We start from the raw sequence: 23419 nt of genomic DNA, 5'->3' as shown, positions 1-23419 counted from the left end.
CGGAATCGGAAACCGGAAACCATGATAGCCGGAATCAGTTGGCTGTCTACTGATAATGACTACCGAATGGAATAGTTTTGAGGCCAGTTTAGAAAATTTTTCAAGTGTTTGTTTTGTGATGGTATAAAATGTTTAGAACACTTTACCCTATAATTCCGGAACCGGATTCAGATGGAACTCAGAAGTTTTGTATATAATCATAAGACCTTCGATTTAAATCTAAGTTTTTCCTATCCAAACAAAATTCAAAATTTTTGTATGATAAACATAAGACTTTTCATTTGGATCTACGCTTGTGAAAATCGGTTCAGCTATCTCCGAGAAACGTTAGTGCAAAAAAACGTTCCATTCACACATACACACAGATATTTTGCTACTCGACGAACTGAGTCAAATAGTATATGACACTCGGCCCTACGGGCCTCAGTACAAAAGTCGTTTTTTTCAATGGTTGCATAACTTTTTTATAAGAGTACAATTCCCGTCTCGTCTTCTCCGTTAATGTAACGTCACGAAACAACATTCTCAATCGAAACTTAACCTTATTTTTTATCAGACTTTGCACTAACAATCATTTCTGCTCGAGACTCGAACTTACGGCTATCGGTTTGCGAGACCAATGTCAATACTCTTAGTCACTATCTCGGAGCTCTTGGCTCCTCGTTGTTACAAAAAATAATCACAAGTCACGTTTCGCTTAAGCCAACTTATTCTTGAACGCTATGATCGCAGAGCTTTGGAATCGCTGATCGTTTTAAAATCTTCAGCATTGTGTTAGGACGCACAAACATAAATAATCAATGAATTTTACATTTTATTATAACACATCGCTCAAAAATCGCTTTTACTCATCAAAGTAATCTCCTTTAAGAGAATAAAATGATTCCAACGCTTCTCTAACTTTTGGATTCCGTGCTTCTAGAAGGATTTATCTTTTGCCTTAAAATAGCCATTGTTTTTTTTTATTCGAGTTGAATTCCGAATATACAGTAGTCACTGGGGGCCATAACTGGACTATAGGGCGGATGAGGAAGCCATCGTTGCAATCGACTTGTAAACCGGTGCATTGTTTTGGTGAAACAGTGGAGTTACCTTTGCCATATGAGGACGTTTTCCGTTGATTTTGGCATTCAAACGATCTAACAACGCTATGTAGTATTCGCTATTGATTGTATCATGCGCATCTCAAAAAACCTTAGTCATAACCTTCCCAGCTAGCTATTGTGTCTTTGGACACTTCAGGCGTGGATTCCATGTTTAATCCATTGTCACATTTCGACACGAACCATCAACACAGCTCTGATTCATCTACACATTGTTGGTTTTGATCGACTGTGAGTAAACGCGGAATCCACATTGAAATGAAATTTCTCATGGTCAAACATTCATGCACTATTGTAAACATACTGCCTATCTTTACGGAGTCAGCTATCTCACGCTTGATGTTTCCTTGGGTAACCACCTTAATTGGAATACCAGAACGTTCACCATCATGAGGTACGACCATGTTTGAATTTAGCAAACCAATAAATTGAATTTAGCAAACCATATAAATCTTTTCGGTGAAGCTTAGCTCCACTTAAACGGCTTTCCTTTTTTCTGACTAATCGAAAGGTCATGAAATTTCACACATAGTCTTTTGAAAGTTGGTACTTCATAAACGTACTATTGGTTTAACAGCGGCTGCGTTTGGCTACTGAAAATTTTCCAGTAAGATTGCAGCTATTACGTATTGACAGGAGAACAGATTCTACCGACTCTCATGTTGGGAAAATTTCGAAACGGCACCCAATACTAAAGTTAAATGTAATCGCGTACATAATAGAAGTTTTATTGGATACTTTTCGTTTGAATCTGGGCAGAGTTTCTATTCTGAGCCCTTACTTTTCCGGATAATGTACCGCACAAATGTCACCAGTCCATCACATGGTATGAGGCAAACACAAACGGATGAAATGTTTCTCGGCGACGCTGACGAGGGTCACGAAGTAGTTACAAAGAAAAAGTGCCCTGCTGATAGGATGAATGAGTTTCATGGTGTGTTATTTTGCGAAAGAGGACTAAGCTTTGATTTTACATATTGAAATGGTGGAATTGATTGGAACAGATTCAAAAAAGTATGTGGAATTAATTGCTTTGAAACGTTTTTTTTGGAACATCACCATCTTCGCAAATTTTGCTTAATTATAATGAACAAATGATGTTTCCGTTGAAGTAAAAACAAAATCCACTTACCCGCTTTGTCAGTTGAGTATCCATCATGAAGTTGTGCACATGCTTTTCCGCTCGTGTTAACTCTAGCTTTCGTGATACGACTGCAACCAGAAGCGCGGTGCAGCCAGCTCCCTGTAGCGCGTCGGTGCGTTGGTGTGTCGGTTCGCAGACCCCAGCCGAATACGGCATGTCGTTGATTGTGTCCCGTCGACCGTTTTTCGCAGATAGTTGGTTTTTGGTTTCCGGTGAACGATGCACCATGCCAGCCATACAGGATGTAAATCACATGGAGCGAAAACCAGTGGGTGTGCGGCAGTGGCCCGATGGCGATTTTCACAGGTCCGGAATTTGCGATTGAGGTGACAAAAAAAAAATAGACAGACAAAACATTGCATGAATAACGAACGGGTGCTTACATTTGAATTCTCACATGTTCATGTTAAATTTTCTGGGTATAATATGTATGAGTGTGTATTCGTATAAGGCACTAGAGCAGGCGTTCGCAACGAAGAACCCTAAATTTCTGCAGCATTGTATTGTTTTTGCTTTCATGGTACAGAATGTGAGTAGTAACTAACTTATACGGTGCTTTTGGCTTGTAGTACTATATAAAGTGGACGGATGGCAGCAGAAATCTGCCGTAACAATGTATGCAATTGTTAAAGCTATTTGCAGGTTATAAGTTCCATTGCTATTACAGATCGAAACGGAAGCTGTTATGTAAAAAAATGGACAAATGTTCTCTAGAGGATTATTCAACAAACGTGCGTCAATCACTAAGTGGTTATGTAAAGTATTTATATTTGCAATCCGGATGCTAAGTGCATGAATATTTTGAGTTTAATTGCAGAGTTATCACAAAGGGGCATAATATTATTTACATCGAGACAATTGGTGTTCACGTGCAAAATGGATGGATTCCGAACAGTTCCTTGGTCTGAATTCTATTTCCTTTAATCTGAATAATTTGAAAGTTGGGCACTCGCGTTGGATTCCATCTAGGGGAAAAATCCAGAATCTGAGATATAAAAATTTTACATGCGAATTACAAATATCGCAAATCCGCTCTTGAGTTGAAGGTAAGCTATGAAACCAAACGAAGCAATTCATTCTTTAGAAAAGCAATTTTCGCATTTTTAGTCTGCGTAGTAGATTTCTAAGGTTAAAGTTTTCATAAAAAAACAAAATGAATCGAAAAGTACCTTCACAAAGCTTTTGCATTCTGTCAACTTGGAATAACATAAACCTGCTTTAGGAACAAAGTGTGATCAGGATCGAGCTTGTCCCGTATGGTATATTTTTCATGTTCCGTCAACAATGCTATCATTAAAATTTACTCGATAAGATAATGATTACGATTTCATTTCTTTTACTTACTAAATAATGTTGCTAAACTTGTTTCACATGTATATTTTAAGTTGTCTGTAGAATATATCATTTTAAGAGAAATCGTGTCTATCGAGTGACGCCAATTGAGCTTATATAACGTAGCTAAACAAATTGTGTTTATGCTTTGGTTAGTGTTTATATGACCAATGCGGGGAAATATGCATCATATAGTCTGAGTAGATTCGAAAATTTCATGTATGAGTGCAATCTTCTACTAATTTCATCCCTACTAATACAATTCCTTTTCAGAGATACTCCTGGACATGCTGTGGAACCCTGGAACAACAAACATCGGACCTGGTTTAGTGCGCTTTTAGTTGTGGCTGACGTCGTTATTGATCATTTTATGAAAAGTTTTTAATGAGTAGATGTACGCAGTGAGAATGATTTGTTTCTTCCTACCATTTTTTGTTGGTTTATTGCAAATGATCACTCAATTGACCAATCAACAATCGCAACTATGGGCGCTCAACTTCAGCTCAACTTGGCTCGAACACAGCATGAGCACGATCGTTAGTAGTAGAAGAAAAATGAAACTATTCAATGTTTCGTATGATCAGCTTGAGACCCGAGTAACCAAACTTTACTCAAGATCTTACCCGAGAGAGTATAAACACGCAAAGTTCATGATGTTGGTACTGAGACTTGAAGGAAACTAATGGCATTTTCCTTCTTAAATTGCAGCGGAGATTGCACTGGAACAATTGACGAATTCACACAAAATCGTACTCGAAGTTGGCAGTACACTCTCAGATTCGGATGAAACTTTCTGGACTTTGCTTTTTTTCAAAATTCAACTAGCCTGTTATTAAAAAGGTTCTAAGCTATTTTTACCTGTTTTTTCGAATAGTTATAATTAAAAATGACTAATCATACGAAAAAGTGTTATACTAATCATATTCACAAATTCAGTCAAATTTTGGAATAAAAATACTGAAAGGAATCTTAATGCAGTTCTACTTTAAGAAATCATACAACACACTGAGAAAAATCAAATTTAGAAATTTCAAATTTTGCAAAAAAGCTATTTTTTTGTTTTGATGAAATTTTGTTCCAATTTTGAACAAAATGGCTGCAACAATTATCGTTGCGAAAATTGACTCAAATTATCCATCCCAGAAATTTTTCACATCGTAAGTACTTTAATTAAATGGCTGATGAATTTTTCTAAAGAAGGCATCAGCAAGTGCCAGTTTTTCTTCGCTTATTTTAGCATCTCAACGCTTCGTATGAAACGAAACCTTAAATTATCGACTAAGTATTATAATCACAAGAATTATAATCACAAGAATTATAATCACACCTCCGCAATCGGAAGAGAAAGTACAGAGAGGAAAGCTGTTACTTGCTGAAAATCCAAACAATTTTTCATTCTCTTTTGTTCTTTTTTGTATGATTAATTAAATTTTGTGTTTTCGGCTAACCGAACTATGGATCATCAACCAAAATCGTTCAATTTATTAACGAGAGACATATTTTAGTAAAGAAATCTTATAATTTTATCGCATAGTTCGAAGTTCAATGGAATAAACAATATTTACGAAAATAATTTTTTCTTCTTATCCAGTGTAAAGCTTGTTTCATTTAGAATTGGAACAAACTTTTGCTCATATTGTGGAGCTCCTGGTGGACGGATTTGGAAGTACTTGGCGCCCAGGTGTCGGGAATTTTGTCAGCTTCACGTATGATTTTTGACATTCCGCAAATCGACTGTACTTTGTAAACAATCAACATGGAAGCCGAAAGAAGGGAAAAATTGTGCACAGTTATTTGTAAAATCCATTGAGGCCTGCATCTAGGCTGGCTAAACAGCTGAAATTGCCCAGAAATACCGTATGGCGATTTATCAAACGGCATAAGGAAACATTGACGACGATTCTGAAGCCTCAAGCCAATCGTCGCAGTGGAACTGTCGACCGGAAACTGTGTGGTAAGATGTTGAAGACGATTTAGAAGAATCCTAATCTGTCGATGATTTGGCCAGAAAATTCGGTGCTGCCCATAGTACCTTGATCAGGACTCGACTCCGGGAAGGAATCAAGTCGTATCGATCTAGCAAACTGCCAAATCAGACCATAAAACAGAATAGTGTGGTCAAAATTCATGCTCGGAAACTAAGTTCGACGGGTGTCTGCTGATGGACGATGAAACCTATGTCGAGGCTGACTTCGGGACATTCCCAGGTCAAAAGTTTTACTTGGCAACGGCTCGGGTGGATGTTCCAGCCAAATTTAAATTTGTTTTTGCCGACAATTTTGCAAGAAAATTTATGATTTGGCAGGACATTTGCAGCTGATGCAAAAAACGAAAGTTTTCGTTACAAATAAGACAATAACATCGGAACTATACCAAAAAAAGTGTCTCCAAAAACGAATTTTGCCGTTCATGAACGTTTGAAAGTTTTTGTTTGTTTGTTTGACGCGATGTATGAAGGTTTTGCATTGTCGTGATGGAAAATGATTCTTCTTACGAGGTTAGTTATACTAATTTATGGCAAAAAAATCTGGTTGTGTTCCATCCAGAGTTAAAGTTACTCTGCGGCAGAGCTGATATCACTATCAACTAGCAACATTGTACGATAAGGTTGGATAGCTTATGTCACTGGACAGCTACCGATAGTTTATTTTGTGAGTAGGCTCAAGACTAAATGGCTACTAAACAGACGTTCTGTTCAGTTAGTATCCGAAACCACTTATTATGTTGCGGAAAGAGACCGCTGTAAGATTTTTTTCGCATCGGTTTGCATACCACTTTCTGTGATATGAATTTCACGGTATTTCGTATAGTAAGTCGAAAGTTATTCCAGATAAAGCCGAGAGGGGAGAAACAATTAAGAACATCCACTTTGATAATCCAATGTGGTCCGCAATCAAAATCGCAAAAACGTTGAAAATCGCCAAATCAACCGTGAATGATGTGCTCACGATTGATGTGTGTAGATCGAGTATCTCAAGGTAAGCGTCGTAGTGGGTCACGCGACCGCAAGCTGAACCAAAAGGTGTTGAGAACTGTCAGATCCAATTCTGGACTATCAGAAAAATCTGAAATCTCACAAAAATACGCTGATGTTCGTCACCAAAACTCGAGCTCGGAAATTGTACCAGCAGGATTTGACGAATTACCAAGGATGCTTGCTGATCGACGATGAAACTTACGTCAAAATGGATTTCGTGCAGCTTCCTGGCCAAAAATTCTACATGGCGATGACACGTGGTTTAAGTTTGCTTTTATGGATAAACTTGCGAAGTTTAAGATTGCTTTTATGAATAAATTTGCCACAAAACTTATGATTTGGCAAGGAATATGCAGCTGCGGAGCAAAGACTAAAGTCACGAATAAAACGATGTACTCGAAGCTGTACAAGGAAGAGTTGGCGGATTGCCACTACAGCAGGGAATTCATCCAGTGGTACCGCGATAATAACGTAGATTATATCGATAAAAACACAGAACCACCCAACTGCCATCTGACACATCGAGAGATTTTGGGCAATAATGAAACAGAAGCTTCGGAAAAGTAGAAAATCGGCTCGGGACGCGACTCAGATGACCAAAATGTGGAACAAATGTGCCAAGGTAGTTGACTTCGGATGTGTGCAGCGTTTGATGGGAGGAATCAAAAAGAAAGGGCGAATTTTCATTAGAAACGAAGAGAAATGATTCGTATTGATATTTTGTCGTGAATATGACTTACTTTACTTTTCAAAATTTGCGCCTCAATAAGAATGGGTAGAACTTAATCGTGAACATCTCTTGTTGTATTTGACCCGACAACATATTTTTTTCTCCATGCTATAGGAAATATGATCAGTAATGAATGATAAAATTTTTAGTAGTATGAAACAACTACAATTACAATTCGCTTTCACATCTCATCCAAGTCAGTCCATAAAATAAAACCGCTTACGTTCGGGACAGAAGAAACCAAGTACAGTATTGTGTAGTAAACAATAGAACGACCTCGAAATGAGTGAACCAAACGAACAAAAGCTACCGCCGACACGAAAGAATACAATTGTTGTTGACTTCAGGCAGTGCAAAATTCGTCCTTCGATACGAGAACTTGAAAATTTGCTTAAGGAGCAAATGCATCTTGACATTAAACGTGTGCATTTACTTCAATGCAATAAGACAAATAATGTTGTTTACATTCAGTTTTATAAAGAGTTGGATGCAATTCAATACGCAAAAGACAATAACAATGTGCACTATGTGGAGCACGAGAACATTAAGTACAACATTCCAGTATATATGGAAGATAGTGCTATACAAGTGCGTGTGCATGATCTTCCCTCAAGCGTCACCGATTCATATATTCGCAAAACTATGTCCCAATACGGAGAGATACTCTCTATCCAAAAAGAAAAGTGTAAAAATTTTTTCCCCGGTATTCTAAATGGCGTACGTTTATTACACATACACTTGAAGAAGGCTATACCTTCTTATGTGATTTTCGGTCAAGATACAAGAATTCCATGCAAATCACTTGTTACCTATGACAATCAGATGGCCACATGTCAATATTGCTAAAAAGCTGTTCACTACGGTAAGCCATGTGATAAACTGGACAAGGAGAAAACTACACCAAAGGTGCTTCCTGCACACCAACCCCAAGCAACCACAGTACACCTGTGACAGCCACCAACAACAATAAGGCATCCACTTCAACGAAACCATTAATATCCCCTATAGAACAAAGTACACTGGCTGCAGTTAACAACTTACCCTCCAACCAACCAGCAATTGCAACCAATATACAACAAGGTGCATCAACAGCAACTAGCAACGAAAAGAAGACGAAAATCGACAACAATACCATCGATGCGGCAAAGGATGACGAGGCGAACCACGAACGAAGTGCTCATCAGTCCTCGCAGGATGGAAATGGAAGCTCCTCTCCCCCTAGAAAAAGGGTGACAACGAGATCCAACTCAAAAAAAAAAAAATTCAAAAAATCGGCTCAATCGGCCATGTAAAGCTTGTACGCAAATAGGCCTGAATAAAAATATCTTTCAAATAGAAAAAAAACTACAATTAGGTAGGTATGAAATGTAAAATTTGCCACGTTTAATTCATTCTAGCCTGTGTAGTTGACTTTTGATATCAATAAATTAATTATTTAAAAACCTATTAATAGTTTATTCCATTGAAATTAATGTAATTCGTATCGTGAGAACGAAACAAGTAGGCGAACAATTTTTTAATCTTTGTTGCCCTGTTTCAATAATTTGTGTTTAAGAATAAGGTTGCTGTCAGAGTGAAAGTGTCATGCGAATCGTCGAGGAGCGCCTTGGAGCTAGTTGCATTTGATCAAAGCAAACCTGTCAGAGTGAATGCGATGCGAAAACAGTACATCGCATTGAATCGCTTCGCTTCGGTCCGCGTTCCGCGTTCACTCTGACATCAACCTAAGTGTGTCGTGAAGCCGTCGTACACCGTTACAATTCTGAATTCCACAATTCACATATCCAGTTATGGCTCCGACATCACCTATCCACTTTTTTCCTTAAAGTACAGTTATTTACCTTATTGGTACGTCAATTCGTTACCGAGATACAGATGATTTTATTATTCCAAATTCTAAATGGATGTAGCTTTAGTATAACTGTTTTCCTTTGTGGATTTCTCCATTGACGAGGTATTCGGTGGCTCAAACACTATTCGACATAGTTCGACGAGATCGTGAAATGTCTCTGTGTGTTCCATCCACTCCATTTTCTCGGAGATAACGAAACAGATATCATCAATCTTTAAATCGTTCGAAAGCTACTGTTGGTTCTTTGCACAAGTTCGAATGGAAAGCGACCTTTTCGGTCCTGTGGATATAATGGTATAAATGACATAACTAACAAATCTCTCTGTTTTCTTAACGCACACATTACTCAAAGTTTTTAACAAACTTGGGCTCGCTCGAAAGCTGCAATGGAGTCAATGAAACTTTCGGTTCCGTGAATGTTGAAGAATAAGCGACGTAAGCATCAAAGAATAGTTTTGTGAATCGCCCTAATCAATCAGAAGATAATTAGATCTTACTAAATTTGTGTCGGAACTTACTTCAACGAAATCAAAACAAGATTTATATTTGATTTTTCTGTAATTTATGTGATTAATGTAATAAAATTGGGGATTGGATTGTAACTGACCATGCACTTCCATATTATTTATATTCAACAATGGAGGCACATGGGCGTTTGTTTCTGTAGTTGAGTTTCTAAAAGTTAAACATATACATTTTCAATTGATTTTGGCTTTTCAGGCTACAACATGCGTATTTCAGCTCAAACCTAGATCATTTGCTTGAAGTATTTTGCCAAATACCTTACACATCGTGTAATACTCGTTTATTATTTTTAATACAGCACGAAATATTTTAAATCTCTTTTTCACGAAGCGTTCATGGCGATTTTCAATACGAGGAGAACAGGATTTTGAAGTTTTGAACTTTTTATAATACACAAAAAACATCAGCAGTTCTTTACACTCAACTATTAGTTTTGACGCGATTCTAAAAAGCTAACATCTCGAAACAAAATCAAGTGGTCGGGTATTTTTTGTATTTTTTGTATTTTTTCTAACGTGAGTAGTGCTTGCAGCACACTGTTATTATTAGGTATTTTTTTCTTTACCAGCTTTCAAGTTGCTCTTTTAAGAGAGAATTGCCATAGCTTACGGCACTTGTCATGACGCTCGTATGTAAGCCCCATTTTTAATTTAATGAATAGTACTTGAATCTATACAGTAAATCATTTATCATCACGTTCTTCTGGGCTCGGAGACCGTGGGATATTACTAATGGCATGCTAAATTAGGTATGCAATTAGACACTGGCTTGGTGACATTTTTATGGTGCCAACACCGTTACGGTAGCACTTGAAGTCAAGGAGCTACTCATAAAACAAAATATGCTTCACACTTTTCTGCTTTTTACGTTTCCATAATGTTTTCTTAAGAGGAAGTAAACCAAATGAGGTTTAGTTTGTTTCCATCACTCAGAATAAAACAGAAGGATTGGGACAACACGATAAAATTACACTTGTGTGCAGTGTACAAACCATATTAACGATTTGCAAAAGATGAAGATAAATAAAATGTGATAGACTTGGTACTTTGCTCTTCGTCTTGTTTACACATTTGCCGTCGTTCGTGATTGAAAGCATAAATTTAGTATTACGTGACAACCTAGTGGCCAAAATACCTCTATTACCCTATGCATTGATCATAAACAATATTTTGTTATTTTGACCCGAAAAAACAGTAAATTTCAGTAAGCAATGTTCCGCATTTTATACAACCACAGTATGGATTGGAAAAAGTACATCCATTTCTCACTAGAAGCACTGTCAGTATCTCCGTACAGTAGGAAATCTAGATTTCCTTGATTTATGCTAATACCTACTGTGAATGTATGAAATGAGAAACTAACATTACGTTGTTGGGATCATGTTTTTCGGCAAAGCTGTATAACGTGCAACTTGAGACCCCCCTATGCGGACATTTACTTCTTATACAGAACTCCTTTCCCCTTTTCCCGCGGCACCAGCTGTGATGAGAGCAGCCTTAGTGGAGATCGGGTAACCAACCCTGGTGGAAGCTATGATCGTATGTTGACAGGGAGGAGGAAAACGATTGTCTGTTCTCCATTTTGGAAGCCCCCCAAAACAAAGTCTGACTCGGAGCGGGTGGCTGACGATGAAACGCGATGCCTCATCAACCATAGAAAAGGGTGTAGCTCATCATGAGACTAGGTATCGCAACCCTGGTAAGGCCGTATACCCGAATAATATTAAACAATACAAGAAAAACGAAAAATTAATACAAGATGGGTCAATCGGAGACCGACACAGCAACGTTTGATGGAATCTGATAGGAAATTCGCTACTTGAAAGTCACGAGCCTGTTGGTACTTGCACGAGCCAGCCTCTTTGTTCGATAACTGCAAAAAGTCTATGAGGAGGTTGCCGTTATTCAAGAAGTACGATGGACCCAACTGCGGGCACCTCATTGAAGTACCACATCTACTACAGTGGCGGCGACGAATCAGAATATGGAGTTGGTTTTGTTGTGCTTGGTAAGTAATAGCGAAGGATCATCAGGTGGGGGCCAGCGAACGAACATATCTGAGTGTTGAGGATGAAGGGTAAGTTTTAGGTAACTTGAGTTTCATCAACGCATACGCAACAACCAACGATAAACCCGATGATGTAAAGAACGAATTTTTGAGCGTAAGGACAATACCTACGGGGACTGCCCTAAACACGACGTTGAAAGCATCATCGAGGATGTAAGCGCCCAGGTCGGAAGGGAAGAATTCTTTTGTTCAATTATTGAAAAGAAGAGCTTCAACTCATCTACCTACGACAACGGCCTTTAGTTGATTAGCCTCGGCGCAGTCAGAGGAATGGCGATCTGTAGCACCTATTTGGCGCGTAGGAATATCCGCAATCACATCTGGAGACACCCAAATGATGAAACTAGCTCCTAAATCGACCATGTTTGGATAGACGTTCGACTTATTTCCAGTGTCACAGACCCCAAGCGGAAGAAAGCAATGCGTTTGAACACACAGACTTTCGAAGAATAGACCTGAATACTCGATGAACGAATCGAATAACTTTATAACTACGATTGCTTGAATGCGATGTGAAAGCAATTTCACGATGCGGTCAATGTAACAGACCCAAAAGTGTTAGGCATCACACGGAAAAACCAACACGACGGTTGGTTTGATATTGAGAGTCAGAGAACAAAAAACGAAAAAATCAGGACCGGAGTCGAATGCTTACTTCGACAAGTCAGCAAAACAGGAAGTGAAATAGGGAGTTGAGAGCAGCTGATAAAAAAATGGTTGGAAAAGACGGTCAGCAGCATAAGAAGAATAGACTCGTACCGGCTATGATCAACGATTGGGACGGAAATTCAGTGGCTGCTAGGTGGATGGAGTACTTCGAGTTATTATTAAAAGAACAATCGATCGAAGAGAGCTCGAACAGAATGATGCTTGAGGATGAAGGACAAGCTGTGGACTTACTCACGCTATACGAAATACGAAAGGCGGTTAGGCAGACGGAATGGAAATACCATCAAGTGATCGGAATGATCTGGGAAGAAGATGACGATTAACTCTACCACGATAAAGAGAAAGAGGCAGCCTGAACGGTGTAGGATCCGAGATGGAAATTGATGGGATACGATATGAGATTGTTGACGAGTTAATCTATCTCGAAACACTAGTGACAGCGATAATGATGTTAATCGAAATGTAAAAAAGTGTGTTGCAGCTGCTAATAGGCTTTCTACGGACTACGCAACCATCGTAAATATCGTAGCTTGCACACACGCACAAAAGTTGCTCTATACATGTCGTTAATACCACCCTATATGGCTACGAGTTGTGGTTGTTGAAGGAAACAGATATTCGAGTACTCGGCATCTTTGAGAGAAAAATCCTGCTTTTTATACGCAGACACATGAATCATGAGCTCCACTAAGTGTACAAATATGCGAACTTTGGAAAGCTCATAAAGCACGGTAGACTACAGTGGGTTGGACATGTAGCAAGAATACCGGAAGAGAAAATGGCCTATATGATACTCAGCAGAGAACCTGGAAAAGGTCGTCGGTTGCCGGGCAGACCCAGCCTCTGTTGGGTGTGTGCAATTGAGGAAGATACGTGCAATTGGGAATACAGAGCGACTGGAGAACAGCGGTGCAATATCCAGTATCTTGGAAATCTACATTTCCTTCTGTCATGTTAGGGAGAGGGGATATGCATCATCAAAATAAGTATAGTAAATAAGTTGGTATCACTCGGAGGGCCACAATTGACAATCTTTAATAGAACATGACTATTTGTGATGTGTTTCTTAGCCAGTGCGTATTCCATCAATGAAAAGAAATGATAATCAAAAGGCTCCAGGTCCGGTGAATATTGTGGGTCACGTAGGAGTTCCCAACCAAGCGTAGAAATGGTTTCTTTGACCGCTTCGGCTGCATGTGTAGGAGCATTGTTACGCTGTAGAACGGCCGTATTTCGATAATGTGCCATCATTTATTGTATTTGTGTATCATCTGCGTCTAACAAGGAGTCTAGCTCATCGTCTTCAAACTTTTTCGGTTGAATTTAGCGTGACAGTTTTCTCAAGCGAAAACGACATCATGGTATCATAATAGAACTGTCAGTGACACTGAAAACGCCTTATGGTGAGGAATGCTTAGATAAGGCGGAAATGATTAAAGGAATTTGGAAATTCGATACTGGGAACGTCGGGACTCAGCACAAGCTGGTATTCTTGTACGAGAACTGCAAAAGGTTAAAATTGTGGTTGTTGACATTAAAGAAGTATGATGGTTTAGAAACAGTTTTACAAGCAGCGGGAATTTCTCATTACCATAGCAGCGGCGAGCGTTCGGGAAAAGGAGTTGATTTGGCAGTGCTTGGTAAGCAGAAACGACGGATTATTATGCGAAGATTTTGAAGGAATTCTGTTCATTTAGTGACTTGCAAGGAGAGCCACTAAAACTTCAAAAGAACTAGTTCTCCTGGAAGAATAAGTGAACAACAGCTCTTTGTTGCAGAACGATTGTTCTAAAATCATTTCCAAATTTATATTATTATTATATAATTGGCGGAGGATTTCAACATGTCAACATTGAAGCTTGATCACAGTTAGATACAATATATACGGACCTGAAAGCTGAGTTTGTCCGTGTAAATCATACGCTCTTGCTTGCGAAACTGGAGCATCTAGGTGCATCGTCCAGTTTCTCTCAGTGGCTTAAATCATATCTCGTAAGTCGAGTTGTATCAGTAAAGCTAGGAAATGTCGAGTCACACAACTTTATTAACGAATCAGGTGTTCCTCAAGGAAGCAATCTCGGACCAATGCTGTTTTCATTATTTTTTAATGACATTTCTTTTGTCATTTCACCAGGATGCAGACTTATGTATGCGGACGATTTAAAACTGTTTCTCGTTGTATAGTCGACAGCTGATTGCATGGAACTTCAGCAGCACCTAAACAATTTTTGTGCACGGTGCAATCTCAACCTCTTTACTATAAGTGTGTCCAAATGCTCTGTGATTTCTTTCACACGTAAGAAAAGCCCGATAGTCTGGAAATTCACTATTTCTGGGGAAACACTTGAAAGAGTAACTGTTTTCGAAGATCTGGGTGTGCTTCTTGATTCTCAGCTCTCCCTCAGACATCACTACTCGCATATAATTACTCAAGCAAATAGAAACCTAGGTTTCATTATGAAGATCGCAAAAGAGTTTACTGATCCATGCTGCTTGCGAGCGTTTATTATGCGTTAGTACGGTCTGCCCTAGAAGCCTCAGTGCATATTTGGTGTCCTTATGCCAGTATTTGGATCAATAGAGTTGAAGCAGTAGAGTGCTCTTAGATCTCTGCCATGGCGTAATCCGCCAGAACTTCCACCATACATTGAGCGCTGTCGTTTGCTCGACATGGACACACTAGACTAATGACGCAATATACTCAGAGCTGTATTTATAGCGAAATTGCTGAATGGACAAACTGATGCTCCTGAGATTCTCTCGCAAATATGTATTAAAGTCCCACCCAGAACGCTAAGAGCGCGGAATTTTTTGCGACTCGACTTACGAAGAAACGGAGTATGGTCAGAACAAACCGATTAGGGCAATGTGTAATGTTTTCAATAGTGTGTACCACCTTTTTGACTTTTCTGTATTTAGTGTTGTTTTCAAGAATAGACTTAAGAGACTCAGATAGATTATAAGTAGAACTAAATTATTTTTTTGGCACTGGACAATGTTTGTACCTTTATTCGTTAGGCTAATGTTTCTGAAATGTAGTTATGTAAACAATTATGTAGAATGATAAAAAGATGATGGGTTTTTACGCGCATTTGATGAATTTAAAATGGGCTTTCCTGACTCCACCAAAAAATCCATTAAGATCAATCCAGGTCAAATGGAAATAAATAGATAAATAAATAACTAAATAAATAAATAAATGTCGGATCGAAGTCTCCGTCGGATTTTGAAAGAAAAAAATCGGATCAAACCCTACAAGATCCAGAATATCGCATTAAACTCTTCACTGTTTGTATAGAAGTTCGTGAATAAGCAGAACGACAGAGTTTGGTTGCCAGAGAAAATCGCAAACCTATGCCGACGTGTTGATGGCTACCAGACGACAGAAACCAGCATCGGTGATGGTTTGGACCGAAATCACTGATGATGGCTAGCCTCCGATGGTTTTTGTCCTCTGAGGAGTGACGATTCAACAAAACACATATCGGGAACTAGTTTTACAGAACTCCCGCGTGATCTTTGTATCGCGGGACAATATCAGGCAGTTGCTACCACGGTACATGTGTTTATTTGTTTATTTGGAGCAGGGAAAATCCCGGTGAAGTTAGTTTCTGTCAAACTTGCTCTCCAACAGGCATAGAACCTCCTCATCTTTTGCATCAACAGATTACAATCGTCCGAATGATACATTTCACTTAAACATAGTATTTCTAAACTATCCAAAACTTATTAGATAGTAACCCTAGGAACAATTTCTTGATAACGTTTCGTGATAGATTAAAGTCGAATGAATTGGACCAGTGGTTGAATTTTCGGCACATGCTGGCGAAAGGCTCGTTATACCCATAATTAGTTCTAGCATAAGGGATCCTAAGAAAAGAATAGTTTCTGAGGTTACGGCTATCTATTTGTAAAAACTGTGAGAGCTCGGAGCAGTTTATTCTTGATTGGAGGAGATCTGCCACAAAAGTAGCCTTGCTGACATCGCGACGGACAGATAACAAATCGAGATCAATCTGGCATGGTAATTTGGAAGGTTCCAAGGGTTTCTCCAAGTAAGTCGACGCAGAGCAAATCGAACAAATTTTCGTTGGATTACTTCAATGCGTTGGATATCGTTTTGGTAGTACAGTTACCAGACAACCGAGACGTATTCGAGCGTAGAGCGAACTAAAGCACAATATAATGTTTTCAAGTAATGTACATCTTCGAATTCTTTAGTAACGCGGAGAATGAATCCTAGCAGCTTGGAGGCTTCGGAGATAGTAAACTCCATGTGCTCCTTGAAATTTGTTCTCCATCCGCCTGATGATGCAAAAGGACGGCGAATGCAATGTGCTCACACATCACTTATTCATCGATTTCAAAACAGTATACGACACAATCGATCGAGATCCGCTATGGAAAATCATGCACGACTACGGATTTCTGGACAAAGTGATACGGTTGGTATGGGTTGTTACAGTACGTTTCGATAGTGCAATGTTAGCCGTCGCACGAAGTTAACTATCCACAAAACTTTGATTAGACGGGTTATCCTCTACGGACACGAGTCCTGGACAATGCTTGTGAATGTTTTCGAACGGAAGGAGTTGTGGAGTGCAGATAGGAGACGGAGAAGGCGAATGTACCATCCTCCCTTGTCCAAACGGCGAAGGTCGGGTGGTTACGGTAGGCCGGACATGTTGCTAGAATGTCGAAGAGTACCCGCTCAAAATTGTTTTCGACAATGATCTGACTGGTATAAGAAAGAAAAGCACGCAGCGGGTAAGATGGATCGCTTGAGAGTATCCTTCGCAGCTACCGAGGAGAACAGCCATGGATCGAGTTGAAAGGAGACGCCTCCTATATACAGCAGAGACCAGTGACCTTCAAACAGGAAAACCTCGAATTATTTGGTATGTATTTACAGTATGAAAATTTGTTTTAACCTCAAGGTCATTCGCATCTTCGGGTATCTATTTTTTTCTTAACCTATGTGTGTAGTTGGAATTCGAACCCTGATGGGTTGTGTGACAGGCATCGACTTACACATCAAGCTATACCCGCTCCCATGGTAAAAAATATTATTATTATTTAGTATTTTCTACTGACTTAGATTGAGTTATTCTCGCTCAACAGTAAATGATTCTCATTATCCGATGATTGAAAAAGTTTCCTGTGTTCTATTTCGTTTCCATTCCCATTCTCACACCGTCATTTTCTATCAAGAGCTTCTTATTCGAGACCAAAGGGCAAATCACTTTAAACTCTTAGTCCAGAACAACAAATAAGCTCATCTAATCCGAACTAATCTCACCTAATCCCGAACAGTCCCTCTCAAACTTTTTTAATCCCTGTTAAACTTTTCTGAACTTTGCTAATCTTACGTAAACCATTGCTATTCCTGAGTAAAGCAACTTTTCTAGACCTATGCAATCTCTCTTAAGCTTTCTTAATCCATGTTGAACTATTCTAAACTTGCTTATCCTGTATACTTCCTTGTAACCTTTTTTGTCCCGCGCGATCCCTCTCATACAATATTTATTTCCGCGCAATCCTTTCCAAACTTACACTTGCTAATCTCACACTATCTCGCCTGAACTTTTCTAGCCTCGCTATATCTTGTGTGAGTTGATATCAACTTTAGAGTGATTTGCCCCTTGTTTGAGTCATTATATTCTGACGTCTGAGGAGCACATTGCACCAATTTTAAACACATTTTTCTTTACGAAAATCAGTTTCAAAAGCAATTCTTTTTGTAACGGGATCTGATTATAATTGAAAATTATTCGGATGTTTTACCATATCGTTTAATAAAACCAAAACGCTACAAAACAGACTACAGTTTAATCAATTGCAACGTAGAAGATGCCATTAGTTTCTACAATTGTCATGTATTTCATTGGAATCTACGTCGCATAACAGAAGGAATAAACGCAATGATAAGTAACTACGGATGGAATCTAGTACATTCTTTCACATGTTCAGTAATGGGGTTGGCTTCCGCATTCCACCTAACTGGTTAGAAGAGAATGGAGAGAAAAATTTAGCTTGATAGGACTCACCATAATACCCGTACTAACTGCAATGCCCCGGCCGCAGTATGTGTTCGGCACGATATCGCCAAAGCCAACGCTCAGAAAGGTTATTGCGATTAACCACATAGCGTTCAACAGATTGGCATGTTCTTCATCATGAAACCTGTAGACAAATCGGTCACAACCAAATTATGGATGATTTATGCTATATTTTTCGGCTATTGTGAATGAAAGAGAGAGAGCGAACATCGTTTTTTTCACTGTGAGAAACTAAAAACTGATTGGGAAAGGTTTACCGTTGAGACGTTTTAGGGGATTCTGGAAAATAGCTTTCAATTAATATTTCACAGTTCTGATTTAACTAACAGATGATGATAGGATAGATGTTGATGATTCAGTCATTATTTAACTCTTATGACATTGTAATATTTTACATATATTTTTGTTTATTTCATGGTAAGTACTAACTAACCGTTATTTTATTGTAACATCCCGAAAAGTTTTGATGTCTTCCAGTACACCAGATATCGACTATCATTAGAGTTATCGACTCGGCAATCTTACATGTTTTTGAGTCAATTCACTTGTAATTCTCAGTATACATAATTAACACAACAATATCACACACACTTTTGTTTTACATGGTATGAAATGTTCGAAAAAACAAAAGAAATCACTGTAAATTCATATTGGAAGAGAGTAAATATACAAACATGGGAAATGCTCAGAAGATGGCTTACGAGTAGGTTTAGAGAAAAGTTATATTTAAGTTGCCTCTTAAGATAACAACTGCGATCGATCGAAAGAGAACGAGAAACAGGGTACCTTTTCAAGGTAGTTCAAGGTCTACAGAATGTGGAGTCAATATTAATTAAGCGGTGAAAAACAAAAACAAAAATAAATGCGTACATTCGCTACCCGTTAACAAAACAACGAAACATAAATCACTAACAAACTTCTTTTTCACAATATCAGATGATAGTGGAAACAGTGATGATAGTAAGAATTACTGTGGTAGAAAAGACTGCACATACTTGCAGCAGCTAATTGTAATATCTCTAGTTTCATTTTTAGAATAGACAAGTGAGTGAATAAAAATCGTGATAGTACGAATAAAATGCCTTTGCATCCAATACCTTAATTTCAATCTCTTAACTGTGAACGTGTGTGCCTTTGCGTGTGTGCCTTTGCGTGCGTGCGTGTGTGTATATGTCAGTAGATACTAACAATAGTGGTAGTAGTAGTAGTAGTAGTAGTAGTAGTAGTGGTAATAATACTAGTAGTTAGTGATTCTGTAGAGTTGGTGGTAGTAGGCTTTGGTGGGCTGTCGGCGAATAGGAGGATTTTGGTACTTACCACCATTCCACAGGTTAGCGTTATCCCCCGGCCGCAGTAGGTATTCGGGACGATATCGCCGTAGCCAACGCAGAGAAAGGTAATCGCGGTAAGCCACATCGAGTTTAGCAAGTTTGCGTGTTCCTCGTCGTGGAATCTGATCACCGCATGTCCCAGAATCGGAAACAGATTCAGGTATCGGGTTTTGAGGGAGCGATTTTCAAGCGCACACTCGCACGAGCACATGTGTCGTGTAGTGGCGTAGTAGTAGAGTGGTAGCGGTAGTGGTAGTGGTGGTAGTAGTGGTGGTAGTAGTAGTAGAGGTAGCAGTAGTAGTAGAAGACGTCGGTGGCGGCCATGGTGATCGAGTTGCGTTCGATTCGATATTTTTCGATTTTTGTTCACAACAGATTTTTTTAGTTTTGTACATTTTTGCCAAGATAGATAGATGGTGATGGTGATGTGTACACGATGTAAGAAAAAATGTGATATCAAACAACGAGCAAACGGTGTCAGAAAGATAAATTCGTTTGTATGAAAGTGGTTCTTCCGTGCGATCAAATGAAGTCAACTGTTAATGGTTTATTCAGAGTCACGTTGTGTATTACGGAAATACAATAGTTTTAACAGACTTAGTTGGCATGATATTTCCACAAATTACCGAATGGGAATGATTAATAAAATGTGAAAAGTACGAAATTTGACCCATAACACTTTTGCGATGCTACTTGGATTAACATAAGCTTTTATATGGTGTCCTAGAAAATCAAAATACGATTTTGATGCGCCTTTCTTGTTTTCAGATGACGTTTCAACAGCTGATTTATTAGTGTGTATTTAGATGTCAATCTATAAATCTGTTTGTCTGTCTTACGTAATGCGGAAGTATGATGAAGAGTTTACTTGTAAGGGCCAAACCGAGACCTGAACATTTTACAAGCTTCAATCCGCAAAAAGAATGCTTCCGCTTTCGGATGATCAGCTCTACACGATATCTAGCTTTAAACGGTTCGTGCGTACCCAAGGAGATGAATCCACCAATAGGTTCCCGGGCCCGACCGGTTGAACCTTTTCTGACAAAGGTATACCTTATGATAAAAAAAGAACCGGAATTTTCATTTTCAAATTCTCGCGCTTGCCAATCGGTAAACTTTTATTCTCTCAAAGTTGGCAACACTTTTATACACATTCTGTCAAATTTTGACGCATATCGTACGATTAGTTTTTGTTTGGCGTCTATACAAAGAAGTTGAAAAATTTTCGTGTGGCGATTTTTATAATGGATGAAAATTTAGAACAACGTGCGTGCATCAAATTTTGTGTTGCAAATGGATTTAAGTGTTCCGAAACATTGAAAATGTTAGAAAAGGCCTTTGGTGAATCGTGTCTAGGAAAAACACAGGCATACGAGTGGTATAAACGATTCAAAGGTGGTCGTACAAGCTTGGATCATGATGAGATCCCTGGCCGGCCAACAACATCTGTTACTGAAGAAAACATTGAATCGGCGAAGCAAATCGTGTTGCAAAATCGTTCTGTACCGATTAGAGAGATTGCTGTGTTGTTGGGCATCTCTTATGGATCAGCCGAACACATTTGAACTGATGTTTTGGGTTTGAAACGCGTCGCTTCTCGGCTGGTGCCAAAAAAGCTGAATTTCACGATAATGTGCCGGCACACACAGCGTTGGTTGTGTCGCATTTTTTGGCCCGAAACTCAACCAATATCATCAACCAAGCACCGTACTCTCCAGATATGGCCCCGTGTGACTTTTTCCTCTTCCCCAGACTCAAATTGCCTTTGCGGGGAACCCGTTTTGAGACCATAGAGACCATAAAAGAGAATTCGCTGCGTGAACTAAAGGCCATACCTTCGGTGGCCTATAAAACATGTATGGAAAATTGGATCAAGCGTTGGCATGCATGTATTGCCGCAGGAGGAGAGTACTTTGAAGGCGATGATAAAGAAATTTATAAAAAAAAATGAAATTTTGCGTTTTTCAATAAAATTCTGGTTCTTTTTTTATCATAAGGTATTTGCAGAAACATGTCAGGGCAGCGCATTCCATCATAACTTTTGAATAAAAAATATCCAAAATCATTGGAAAATATTCTGCACTAAAGCTAATGAGCAGTGTAAGCTTAATAACAGCATAGTGTAGATAGTTAATTATTTTCAAACTATTCATAACTATAGCTTTAAAACTAACACAACTAAGAGTTATTTACGTTACCTACACGGAAAAGCCCACGATTGTAAAACAACTAAAAATTAGTCAAAATTTGGTACAACTAATCGAATGCTGTTTTATGAACGGTTATAACTGATTTATTATGCTGTGATCATAGCAATGGCTTCCGCACCAATCGAGCAATGTCACACACACCACAAACGGATAATGAAACGTTACAGTTGAGAAATGACATACACCTTAGTCGGTTAGTCAAATGTTTCAATTAGATATTATTTGAGCAATGACACACTCCCAGTAGTTACCTGTATGCATGGTTCAGTTGTTTTAACAAATTATTCAGATATATGAACTTAAAATGCCTAATGGAAGATTAGACATTGAAGTTAGGATTTTTTAGACAAAATTTCATTGAATCAGGACAATTTTTTTTTTAAAATGATAGTGAAATACACCGCTTGAACAACGTAGTTTGACTTAAGTATCTGATTCTAGTTTTAACAATAAACTCACAGATGAAATAGTAGTGCAACGATAGACTGCAATTCCCGAGATGAAAATAATTAACAAAATAATCAATAATATTTTAGATAAACAACTAGGGCGTGAAATATCAAAGGCAATATTTCAATTTTGTGATCCGGGGATTTTCCGTACACGTTTGCCATTTCCGCCACCCCACACGCCAGTATTCTAAAACTAAAGGGTGTGTTTTAGGAGCTTGCTGATTTGAAATTCATATAAAACACATGTTTCTCGGGCCCTGTGGTGGAGGAGGAGCACTATGAGGGAAGCTGAGCTGCAAGCAACCGGGCGGGTCATAGGTGGTGGATAATGCTTAGTCGCGATAGCAACTCGTTGTGACTCGCGATCCGAACCATGTAGCGGGGGCTGACTGCAGGTGTGGGTAGGACGAGGTAGTGAGCCCTACACGTTCTAGGCCTAAAAACCACAAGACCTAAAGCAGTTGGCCCTGACAAGGCGAGTTGGCGCCGCCTTTCAATATGCACCTGGCCCAAATCTCTCTCTTCTCGCGGTCCTTCAGCGTTACTGCAAGGTTGGCGCAGGCCTAGCTAGCCGCCCATAAAAAGGGCTTGCTCAGGAAGTTCAACAAGAAAATTTGGATGGATCTAATCGGCTCAGACCTTTGCGACGAAAACGGACAAGAGATTGGAAACTCGGTACGTGGAACTGTAAGTCTCTCAACTTCATCGGAAGCACGCGTATACTATCCGATATAGTGAAAGACCGCAAGTTCGACATCGTAGCGCTGCAGGAGGTGTGTTGTAAGGGGTCTACGGTGCGGGTCTTTCGCGGGAACCACACCATATACCAGAGCTGCGGCAACACACACGAGCTGGGAACAGCTTTTATGGTGGTGGGGGAGATGCAAAAGCGTGTGATCGGATGGTGGCCGGTCAGCGACAGAATGTGCAGGTTGAGGATCAAGGGCCGGTTCTTCAATATCAGCATA

The 23419-nt window shown here is 39.1% G+C and overlaps 1 protein-coding gene across 24 annotated transcripts in view; it reads right to left on the bottom strand.

The window, feature by feature from the left end:
- LOC131434942 (small conductance calcium-activated potassium channel protein) overlaps window positions 1–23419 on the bottom strand; it is an 880455-nt gene that overhangs the window by 23158 nt on the left and 833878 nt on the right. For 22 of the 24 annotated variants that reach the window (XM_058602250.1, XM_058602254.1, XM_058602259.1 and 19 more), the window contains 2 exons: window positions 18447–18582; window positions 2236–2346 (listed from right to left, as the gene is read on the bottom strand). In XM_058602250.1, coding sequence (XP_058458233.1) covers window positions 2236–2346; window positions 18447–18582 — 247 coding nt within the window. Of the gene's footprint in view, window positions 1–2235; window positions 2347–18446; window positions 18583–19775; window positions 19912–23419 lie in introns of all 24 variants that reach the window. The other 2 variants (XM_058602251.1, XM_058602255.1) reach the window with 1 other exon arrangement.

This window comes from Malaya genurostris, chromosome 3, assembly GCF_030247185.1.
Source record: "Malaya genurostris strain Urasoe2022 chromosome 3, Malgen_1.1, whole genome shotgun sequence".
NCBI classification, from domain to species: domain Eukaryota; kingdom Metazoa; phylum Arthropoda; class Insecta; order Diptera; family Culicidae; genus Malaya; species Malaya genurostris.
Note: the sequence above shows the minus strand (reverse complement) of the source record. Positions and strands in the feature narration are given on the sequence as shown.